The sequence below is a fragment of the Cololabis saira genome, chromosome 1, assembly GCF_033807715.1.
Source record: "Cololabis saira isolate AMF1-May2022 chromosome 1, fColSai1.1, whole genome shotgun sequence".
Taxonomy (NCBI): domain Eukaryota; kingdom Metazoa; phylum Chordata; class Actinopteri; order Beloniformes; family Belonidae; genus Cololabis; species Cololabis saira.
This window is the reverse complement of record NC_084587.1, coordinates 3,288,882-3,300,936: the sequence shown is the minus strand read 5'-3', so window position 1 is coordinate 3,300,936 and position 12,055 is coordinate 3,288,882. Positions and strand designations below refer to the sequence as shown.

Here is a 12,055-nt window from a genome sequence, read left to right as displayed (position 1 = left end):
CAATATTTCAGTTGATTTGTAATTAATCCAGAATGTATGACATTTTAGTTTTTTTTAATTGCATTACAGAAAATAAAGAACTTTATCACAATATTCAAATTTTCTGAGACAGTCCTGTATATCCCCCCTCACAAAAATAAGAAAAATAGAGAAACATATTTTCAAAACATATTTTACATAAACATATTTTACATTTTTCAAGTAACAAAATAACATATTTGAACCATTTTTCAGATTGTTTCAGTTATTTTATTGTCTGAAAACAAAACGTTGGTGTGACAGACTTTATAATATTTCGTATAAAATGAAAATTATATTTGTGACAGCTTAATGATTAAAAATCTCAGAATGGATATCCATCATTCATATACATTTCTTATTTGTAATTAATTTAAGAGACTTGAGATAATAATCAACTTCAATCAAAAACAATTTAAATAAAGGAGAAGAGTTTTTGAATTTTCCCTCAGATATCGCGGTGTACAGATATGGAACTCCAAATCTCACATTATCAAAAGCTCTGCTTCTCTAGAGATTTTTAAAAGAAATGTATCATCTCATTTAATTCACATTTAAAAAATGTCACAAGTTTCTTTTTCTTTGTTTGTTTTTGTTTATTTTTTGTGTGTTGATGATCTGTAACTATGTAGTCAAACCTTCTTTGTTTTTGTTTATAGTCTTCGTCTTGTTGTGTTTTTGTTTTTTTGTTTTTTGTAATCACAGTTTTACTTCCTAAATTGAGGGGAGGTTTCGCTGCATAAGCCTGTTGGCTTTTTGACCGCTCCTGTCACATTTGTTTTACTATTTTGATTGTAAGTGTTAATTTTATTGTGTGCAAACTAATAAAATAAAAAATAAAAAATTTACATTCTATGGAAAAATGGTTCAAATATGTTCTTTTGTTATTTGATTTGTTGATGAGAAAATATGAATAACATGCACAGACCAGCAGCGGGAAGTGCGCGGTGACGCCGCCTCACGCGGTGATGTCATCACGCCCCTCGCCCCTCACGCAGTGACGTCACCCCCTCAGCGTGTTCCGTCATCAGTGTTGCATCACCGGCCCAAACAGCAGCAGCATGGCGGAGCAGCGAGCAGCCCCGAACCCCGGGGACCCGGACCGGTACCAGGACCATGTGGACCCCGGGGACCCGGACCACGACCAGAGGCTGCTCTTCTCTCACGACCTGGTGTCGCGGCGGTACCGCGGGGCGGTCCGGTTCGGCCTGGTGCGGCTGATCCACGGGGAGGAGGAGTTCCAGTCCGACTCGGAGGAGGACGGAGGAGGAGGAGATGGTACCGGGACCGGTACCGGGGGACCAGCGGGACCAGGGGGACAGGCCCAGCCCGGCTCCGACACCGACACCGACTCCCCGTCCAGAACCAGGCCGCTGGGCCGCGGCGTGGTCCGGGTCCAGTGGTACCCGGAGGGAGGCAAGCAGGACGTGCGGGAGACCAAGGTACCGGGATGGGGAGGGGTTCTGGTACCGGGGGATGGGGGTTCTGGTTCTGGTTCTGGAGGACGCACCTGGACCGGTACCGGGGTTCTGCCCATTTCTGCTGCTTTGCTACAAAAATGCAATGGTTTTCTACCTTTTTTAAGCTTTAATTCTCCAGTTTTCCTCCCTAAACACGTCCGTGTCTCTTCAGGCCTCACTGTAAATAAGAATATTATTATATTATTAATAACCTGCTGGTTAAATTAGGGCCAATGACTGAATTAATATCAAATAAAAACATATAATTGTTTCTCTTTATCGTATAATGTTCACAAACTAATATAATTCACGTCATGGGTAGTGTATTTTGAAGGATTAAATACTCAACACCCATATTATTAATTTTACATCGTTCAAGAAATCATGGACCTGCCAATCAAACTTAGAAAATCCACTGTGCGCATGCGCAAAACCACAAAGTAGCATTTTTCGCCAGGTAGCAAAGATCGGCAGAACACCGGTGCTGCGTCCGAAATCGCATCCTTCCACCCTAATGGGCAGCAAAAAGAGTATGTGAGATTTTTTAGTGCGTCTGAAACATTACTTTGCACTTTATATTATACCACAACAGTCACTCTGCTGTAGATTTTTCTGACATTTGTATATTTTTTTCTGACATTTGCATAAGATATTATTTTTTGTGTACATAAGGAGACATACCTGTTCATTTTTATTCTACTTCATTCTTGCACTATTTGAGATTTTCAACGTCTTGCTGCTCAGTTGTCCTGCAATTGCCCCTCGGGGATGAATAAAGTTTTCTGAATCTGAATCTGAATTAGAACGTACTCAATAGTATGTACTATAGTATGTACTATCCATACTCATTCTGGAGATTTTTATTAGTGTGGATTGATGGACACTAGCTGAGCAGAAACTTCCCACAATGCAGCGACGTTTGGTTGCTAAGTGATACGTACATGTCAGTCATAAGTATAAGAATATTATTATTATAATATTCGTATTTAATAATATTATATAATGTCATCTTGTTTGGGCCAGAATAAACGGGAAATAGCGGAGCTGCTACTGTTGCTTTGACAGGTTACCATGGTAACAGCTGCTACTGTTGCTTTGACAGGTTACCATGGTAACAACTGCTACTGCTGCTTTGACAGGTTACCATGGTAACAACTCCCCCCCCCCCCTCCCTACGGCAGGAAGTGCCGTGTGCGCTCTTAATAGTACGTCCAAATTAATGCACACTACTGATATTTACTCAAAAGTGTGCCGAATTTAAGTATACTTTTTAGTATATACTGTTTAGTACGGCATTTCAGACGCACCGTGGGTCACAGATTCTTCTGTTGGGTCAGGTGATGGAAGTGAAGCCCGACTCTGTCGTCCTGGTTCAGGTTCTGGTCCAAATCAGCGTGATATTTGTTGTTATCAAAGACCAGCTAACAGCAGTTCCTCTCGTGGCCACCAGGGGGCTGGTATCAACCCGGGTATCGACCCGAGTCTCCGTCCACTAACGAGTTAAAAACGCAGCGGAAATAAGTTTATTTACACTTTAAAAAAAAAATTAACTATACATTTTTTTTGTTTTAATATTTTTATTAGGGGGTAATGCACAATAGAACAGGAATTAAAAAAATAGATATACAGTCTACCTCCTAGGATGTTTTTGTTTTTTTTTATTCAAGAACAGAACATTAGACAATTCAACGAAAATAATGACAAATAAATGAGAATTATTTTAAGTAATATTTAAGTATTAAATTAACTATTAATTTATTCATTTTATTTATTAATTAATTAATTTAATAACCACATCAGGGAAAATGATATGAAGCAACACATTTATGTAAAACCAGGGCCTGTTATCGTCATTTTAAGAAGCCTAGCTAGGCAGCCGGTACCGACCCGCCTGGACTAAACAGCGCCGGTCCGGCCCGGTCCGGTTTAGCAGGTGGAACTACGAGCTAGGCTAACGTTGATTGACAGAAAGTGGGCGTGTCCTGCGCAGCAGAATCTGATCGTATTTATCTCGTTCACTTGGGCCTTTGTTCCCCGCGTCACTTCTGGGTCAGAACCTGGGCGGGGACGGTGGTGCTTGTGCAGAACTCACGGGCCCGTTTAGAACCCGTTTAGGACCCGTTTAGGACCCGTTAGCGCTTAGCTCGACTTCAGCTGTTATCTGGGTTTTTTAGGCCCGTTGTTGTTTAGTTTTATTCATTTTAACAGTTTTCAGACTGATGGAAACGTGTCCAGTAGCTGCAGAACCAGCAGAACCAGCACCGGTGCTGACCCGGGTCCGAGATGAACACCAGGATCCAGGGAAGCTTAGATGTTTTTGTTTTCAGTGACTATGTTTCCATGCAGTCAAAATTCAGGCTATGGTCAATATTCCGGTTACTGAAACATTGGGAATAATCTGTCTCCATGTGTGAGTTAACAGGTTATCCCTGTTTACATGGTGATTAATCATTTATCTGGATCAAACCAGCGACACATGGAGAACGTCATGACACAATTCCCGTCATTTCCGCTTCTTCTTCCTGTATCCAAATTCAAAACAACAACAATAACAGCAGCACGGAGGAAAATGAACAGCCCAGGAGAAGTCGTTTTGTTTCTCGTCCTGTAGTTCCTTTTCCAGCGTCTTCCAGCTTGATCTGGTCTGGCGTTCGTATAAATGCTGCTTTGCGCAACTTTTCGCTCACCTTTTCTTAAATCTTCTATCCCGGTTCTTTCTACCGTCTACAAATGCAGAAATGTTCATATCTTAAGTGTAACTACAAATGCATGGAGTGCTGCTGGGTGTGAGAAGAAAGTAAACTTCAGGTGCTCTTGGGCATGGGGATCAAAAAGATTTAAAAACAATTAAGAAAAACCGAGGCACTCAAGAAGATAGAAAAATAGGGCCGCTCGGTGGTGCAGTGGGTTAAGCAGCGGCTCGTATACTGAGGCTACAGTCCTCCTCCTGCAGCGGTCGCAGGTTCCAATCCCAACCTGCGCACCTTTGCTGCGTGTCATCCCCATGTCATCCCCATTCTCTCTCTCTACCCCTTTCCAGTCTGCAACTTCAATAAAGGGCCACTAGAGCCCAAAAAAATCTTAAAAAAAAAAAAAAAGAAGATAGAAAAATATAAATTACATGGCTTTGTAAAACTTAAAAAATGCAAACATGTTTCGGCCATGTAGGCCTTTATTCAAGGCAGATAACAGAGACGCCTTCTTGTAAATCTTCTATCCCGGTACTTTCTACCAACTACAAATGCAGAAATGTTCATATCCTTCATTACATTTATGAAGTGATTAGTCTCCTCCTGGTCTTATTTCTCCGTGTTTATAAGAACTTCCTGGACTCAAAAGACCAGGATTCTTTGTGAACAGAACATGTGCAGAAAACAAATTCCTGTTCCGTTTGATGGGGATATTCTGTTTGGCGTTTACATGACCCAATATTCAGGTTTTAAAAGGAGTAACTCAGGGCTCATATTGGGGTTTTTAAAAACCAGAATATGAGCAAATTCAGGTTATTCAAAGGGGTTATTGGTGTTTACATGGCCGTGTAACCGGGTAATTGCTAATATTCTGGTTTTAAAAGGGTTATTGATGCAGGTAAACACAGTCACTGCTGAGGTCCGGTTTGTTTGAGAAGGTTCTGATTCTGAAACTCTTTCTGGACTCGACAACAGCAACAACAGCTTCTCTAAGGCCGGGGCTGATGTCTTTCTCTGCTGGCTTTGTGTTACCTGAACGCTCCAGAGCTTGTAGAGGTCACGTGACCCCTTTGTGAAGCGGGTCGCCGGGTTCAGAGCCGGGTTCAGAGCCGGGCTGAACCAGCTGGTTCCAGAGACTCCAGAAGGAACGGGTTCTGGTTTCTGTGTGTTTTTGTCCGTCTGAACCAAACGGGTAAAGTTCTGGTCCGTGTTTCTCTCCAGCCGCCGGGACTAAAGCTCTGAAGCTCTGACAGTGATGTTTTCAGAGCGGTGACGGGTCACGGGGTCAGGGGGTCACGGGGTCAGGGGTCACGGGTGACGTGTTTTAGAGTCCGGTCAGGGGTTCTGTTCCTCCCGCCGTAGAAGAACTTCTTTCTAGTGATGCACCGAATGTTCGGTAGCCGAAATTGTTCGGCCGAAAATAGCAAAAAAAACACGTTCGGTGGAATAAGTGGGAAAAAACCGAACAATTAATAACGGCGTGTTTAGATGACGCAAAAGAAGTGGATGAAACAAAATAAAGAAAAAGAAAATCAATCCATTTCCCATATTAATACTTGTATGAGAAGGGAGTGATTTTCTTTATTTAGTTTTATCCACTTTTATTCTTTTCCAATGCACTTTAATGCATTAAATGCATTTTTTTCTGTTTTAAGGCTTGTGTTACAATTTCTCAGCAGTCAGTTATAGCCCTAATGTAAGCTCAAATATGGCCCAAAAATGATTTAGCTAATTTATTTATTTTAAGTTATTGTGCTTTGTTGGTTTAATGTCTGCTGGAATATTTAAAAAATGCTGGGAAATTAAAACATGTTCAGTTGTTCATGTTCAATAAATATTTCTACCTTGTAATTTTGTAAAAGATTGTTTTCTCTGAAAAGCCTAATAAAAAAAAAAAAGCACATTTATTTGATTTATGCAATGGTAAAAAAAATTGGCAAAATAAATAGAAAAACTGCGAAGAACCATGTTCGGTATTCTGCCAAGTGTTTATTATTATTTTTGGTTTCGGCCACAAATTTTCATTTCGGTGCATCACTACTTCTTTCCTCGGTCCAGTTTGGTTCTTCAGTTTTATGTAACAATGGCCACGGTTACATGATGGTTTTTAATTCAGAATTAATTATTCCGAATGAAATAATTCAGAATTAAACTATTTTCCTTCCAGTTTACATGGAAATAGTAATTCAGAATTGAGGTTTCCATGGAAACACGTTTGATGGTCTTTCTCCAATTCCTCTCCAGGTCTGGGGGTTGGGAAGGTTCTGATTGGATAGGGGGGGGGACCGGAAGTTAAACTACCGGAGGAAAAACTAACTTAGCCGCTACAACTTTGAAAAGCTCACAATTTTGATGTTTCCTGTTTCCATCTGTTCTTTTAATTATTTCTATTTCTTAAATAAATGGTCTCTGCTCTTGACCAGCGTTTACTGCTGCTGCATCTGGAAACTTTGTTTGGAAAACCAGCCCAGTGGAATATAAGATCATGGAGACAGACGGGCGAGGGAACGAGCAGAAAGAAAGACCGGAATTAATTTAAAGGGGACCTATTATGGATCTAATACCTATTTTAAACAGGCCTTGAATGTCTTAAAAACAAGCTTTTGATTGTTTTTGCTAAATTAATTAGAAATTCAGCCTTTGAGCCATGTCTTTATCTTCCCATTCTCTAACCTCATTATCTATGCAGGATTCTGAGTGGGCGGGGCTATGATAATGAGGCTCTGTGCTGATTGGCTGCCTGAATGACGCGATACACCGCTACGAAAAAATGGTGGAAGCTCCGGCCGGCGGAGTTAGTTGTTAGTGGTTTCACGCATCGGAGGCCAACCGATGTAAATCACTCCCGTGGTTCCGTAACGATGGGAGCAGAATCTTATTGGCTCGTAGATCCACATCACACTGGACGGATCATCCGGACGGCTGTACAGACTCTGCAGAATCTGGTTGTTTCCTCCTTCTCTGATAGGCCTGTGTTGAAAAAATCGATTTTCCGATTCTAAATTGATTCTCGTATTAATTCCTAAAAATCGATTCTTATGTCTAAAGATCGCTATTTTTTTTTTCATCATTACATTTTTGCCAGGTGAACTTTAATCCCAGTAGTCGGACACACAGTTTGTCATGACACTTCTGAAAAATGCAGGTGCTTCATGGCAATGTGTGCGTCTGGTGACAGAATAAATTAGATAAGCTAAAAGGATTTGTTTACTGCATGAACTGTTGCAATTTCTTTCTTTTTTGCACTTTAAATGGATATTGAAAGGCCTGTTTGAGTTATTTATTTCTTAGTTATTTCACAATAATTATTGTGAAATTATTATTTCACTAGTTATTTTACAGTCATATAATTCAGGCAACAGCTCAAAAAAACATTTAAAAAAACACTAAGCCAAATCAATATCGGATCTAATCGAATCATGATAATCGATTCTGAATATTAAGAATCGGAATCGAATCGATTCTTGACATTTGAATTGATACCCAGCCCTATTCTCTGAGTTGGCAGGCTGAGTAGAGACCACTTTACATATGTTAAAGCAAGAGAAAACCTGTTTTTCACAATAGGTCCCCTTTAAGTTTAATTCGAAATGACCATTTTCATTTGGAATTAGGTGTTTAAATGGTAATTTTTACTGATTTTAAATTGGATTTAATGTTTGTAGCAACCTGGTGCTACCGGGGGTCACCAGACAGGACAGAGGACACAAAATTGTGATTCTTTATTTTTAATCTCCCAGACGTGTAACAACACTCGGCTCTGCGTCGTTCCTCTCTCGTCTCCAGGGCCCGCACACTTCTGAAATACACCGAGCATGAGTTAGGCACACCTGTGCACCGTCAGCTGGTCCAGCTGCGTCACCTGTGCACCGTCAGCTGGTCCAGCTGCGTCACCTGTGCACCATCAGCTGTTCCAGCTGCGTCACCTGTGCACCATCAGCTGTTCCAGCTGCGTCACCTGTGCACCGTCAGCTGTTCCAGCTGCGTCACCTGTGCACCATCAGCTGTTCCAGCTGCGTCACCTGTGCACCGTCAGCTGTTCCAGCTGCGTCACCTCTCTCCCCTGCAGACCACGCCCCAATCCTGCACCCTGCCACGATTTTAATTCTGAATTAAAGAGGAATTAAACTTCCCATGTAAACTCACTCACTGTGGCCATCCCATAATCTACCGGGGCTAACCGGTTCTGGTTCACAACTCGTTGAACTAGGAACCAGCTGAGAACCGGTTTGTTTTTCCACAGCTCTGGTGCTAAGAGGAGCCACGTCATTACGTCTCTGCAAACGTCAGTTACGTCGCTGCGTTTGCGTGAAAGTTGAAGCTCTCTCTTATCTCTTATAGTGTCCGACCGATCAGCCTTTTTTTCGGTTATTTCGATCACCGATTAGGGGGAAATCAAAAAGACCGATAGCCGATATCAGCCGATACGATTATTACCCTTTTTTACCTTTTTGGGAGAAAACAAATTTCAATACAAGAATTCATTTAAATGAATGGTGAGCAATTTATTGCTTTAACTAGGAAGGACAGCAATATTCACTTCACACGGCTCACACATCAAAAGTGCAAATTATGGAACATCAAACAAAACAAGCAGCATTTCAGTTATTAAAAATAACATTAAGTGAATTTTCTCTTTACATAAAATAAAAAAGCTGCCTATAAAAAATAACAAATTAAGAGGAATAACAGCCTCAATTTTAGAACAGTCAGGCACAATACTCCCAATTCCCAGACCCAAACCACAGCAAGTGCCTACTTGGAGGTAGTAACAGTAAGCTAACTAGTACACATGACAAACAACCAAACAGTACAGGTTGTGAAAATGGCTACACAGGTTGTTTTTTTAAGTGCAAATATTTACTTAAGTTTACTTAAGTTTGAGCATGTTGAACATTCTTAATACAAAAAGAAAATGCAGTATTTCAGTAAATTTCTTAATTTTTCTTAAAAAAAAAAAAAAAAAAATCTAAATTATTTATTTTCGATTTTTTTTTGGGGGGGCCCGATACCGATTATTAATAAAATTATGAATATCGAATTCGATAATCGGCCACGGCCGATTATCGGTCGCCCACTAATCTCTTATGGCACATTTCCACCAGCACCTACTCGACTCAACTCATCTCCAACTTGTCCTGCTTTCTTTTCCACTACAATTCAGCACCTGGAGCAGAAGTAGGAGGTTGGAGAAGCTGCTGTGACGTATTTGATTGTGTATTTAAACAAAGAACACAACAACACTAAAGATGTAGAACCTGGAGGAGATGATAGATGTGCTGCTGGGTCTGGGGCTTGTGTTTGATACCAAGTTAAAACATGAGAGTGAGAGAAGCTTCAAGCAGCAAAACTTTTTTAATTTATTTAGTTTGTCTCTGCGCTGCTGAAAAGTGCGTTGGTATCTGAGCAGCTATGAAGAGACAGAGCTCCTGGTAGATCTGGTCGTTCCTTATCTCCGTCTAGATCTTTTTAATTCTCTCCTCAGCACCAGGTTTATGAACATCTGACCCTCAGAGTTGGATCATGAAACAGACTTCTGCTGCCGTTGCTGGTGGAATAAAATGAACAAGAATCTCCGTCAGAGTCTCTTTCTCTGATGTCACATCCTGACTCAGACGTCTGACTCCAACCCCCCGACCAATCGGTGGCCTGGAGTGTAATGACATCACAGCCCGACTCAGCTACTTAGAACCTCAGCAGAATAGATACAGAAAAGTATTTACTCGGCACGTTAGACCCCTAGTGGGAAAGAACCAAACCGAGTGCAGGAGAGACGAGTAGGTGCTGGTGGAAAAGTGACACAAAAGACAGGTTGTCTCCTCCTCCTCCCATGATGCTTTGCTGCATCCAGATTCAGAGTGAGAATAGAAACAGGGTTCAAAACTCTGACTCTCGGCATCTTTAAACACCTTTTAAAAGCTTCGTTTAACCTCGAGAGGAAATACGTTGGACGTACCACGTTTTTCTTTCGTTGTTGTAATTATTGCAGCTCATTACCCCCCCACGGTTTAATCTTATACACAGATCCATTTAATTAGCCGTCATGGCTGTGTGTGTTTAATCTGTGGTAATCCGTGTTGTGGAGCAGGAAGTGTTTCCAGCTGAGTCCCCTCGCTGATTTCTTTACAGTCACAACAAACGTCCCACTGACTGATTCTTCTGGTTCTTCCCGTTAAACAGGAGGGTTTTTTTATATAAACATTTAACTGTGGCAGTTAAATGCTCCAGAAGAAGTAACTTCCTGGTTTATAAATGAGTTTCCTCCCTCGTATAAACGTCTGTTCCCCGTCTCACCTGCCCGGTGGTGGTGGTACCACAGCGTGGACCGGCTTTAAGGCCCGAGATACGTGGAGGGAAAAAAGGAACAAGGTTGGAGACAATTTTTACCAAAAATGCAGGTATTTCACGCGTTACCCTAAAGCCTGATTTATGGTTCTGCGTCAAAACGACGCCGTGCACACGCCGTCACCGTGATGGCGTCGTGAACCTTCGGACTTCTCCGTCACTCCATTTCTCCACGGTGCAGTACCCCCCGCGACCGCTAGTTAGCGATCTTTTCCTGAATGGTTTATCCGATTTTTTCCGGACACAGTGAATCAAAGAGATAAGGACAACTATTGTGCAAAAAAAAATAAAAAATCACAAGAAAAGAGCGCTGAAAGTTCACGACTGCTTCAAACCGGAAATTGGAAATGCGTTGCTACCAAGCGAACCAATCACAGCCCTCTCTGTCTGCGTTTGGTCTGCGTCGCCTCGACGCGTAGTTACAATTTTCGGGAGGTGCAAGTCAGTGACGGCGTCAGTGACGGCGTCAGTGACGGCGTCAGTGACGGCGTCAGTGACGGCGTCAGTGACGGCGTGTACCATACGCCGTAGGCACGGTGTCGTTTTGACGCAGAACCATAACTCAGGCTTAACTCCCGGAGAGGCGGGGCTTCTCTAACACAGATGAGCCAGGACTCCATCGTCCGTTAGCGCTCCCGGGGTCTCGGCTCGGTCCAGAGTCTCCGCTGAGACCGACTGGATCGGCTCGGCAGCGTTTCTCTGGTGGTCCGGTCTCATTTTGGGGTCTCAGGATCATTGCTTATGCAGATGATGTTGTATTGTTGGCGCTATTGAACCGTGATCTTCAGCATCTCGGCGTTCTCAGAGACTCAGACCTGGTTGTCCAGTTCTTCTTATACAGCCTGTGGTATGAGAAGCACACGAGAGAGCGACGTGATTGGACGGTGTTTTGGGAGAAATCTCAATTAGGTTCTAGGAGTGGTCGGCTGTACCAAAATGAATCACACACACACTGCCTTTGCTATAAGATATGAATACATTTATTAGCAAAAAGCAAGCATTTACATAGAAGACATCCACAAAACCAGCAGTTTGCTAGAATAATTCGCCAAGTTATCCCCCGCAGACAGCAGTACACACAAAATCACTCGTTTGCTAGGATAAAGTGTCAAGTTACCCCCCGCAAGTGGCTGAGCAATATTCATCACAGACAACTACAAAGGTTTTTAAGGCCTATCTTACCTCGACACAGGACTGGAGAGCCGGGGACAGTCCGGATAGAGTAAGCCAAGGAAAAAAAAACACGCCGGGCGTCCTGCACTAACCCACGGCAGACTCTGAAATCTACTTCCGGCCACCGGGTCTTTATACCTTTCCCTCAGCACCTTGCGGAGGGGGGGAGGCCTATTCGCCCCCCCGTCCACAAGCCCTCAAACTAAGTTTAAATCCCGTGCGAACCAGGCTCTTTCTCACAGAAAAACAGGCATTTGCTATGATAAACAGCAGGTGCGTGGCTGACTAAAACTAAAGCTGTGTTTTGGGAACCCAGGGCATCTTCAGGACACAAAATGTATTTTTTCTCACTTCATTCCACCTCTGGCC

The 12,055-nt window shown here is 42.4% G+C and overlaps 1 protein-coding gene across 1 annotated transcript in view; it reads left to right on the top strand.

Moving 5' to 3' along the window:
* Positions 1-1,048: 1,048 nt before the first annotated feature.
* LOC133448272 ((E3-independent) E2 ubiquitin-conjugating enzyme UBE2O-like) overlaps positions 1,049-12,055 on the top strand; it is a 56,934-nt gene continuing 45,927 nt past the window's right edge. Inside the window, exon 1 of the mRNA XM_061726772.1 lies at positions 1,049-1,460. Within this exon, the coding sequence (XP_061582756.1) occupies positions 1,080-1,460 (381 nt within the window). The 5' untranslated portion in view covers positions 1,049-1,079. The remainder of the gene's footprint in view (positions 1,461-12,055) is intronic.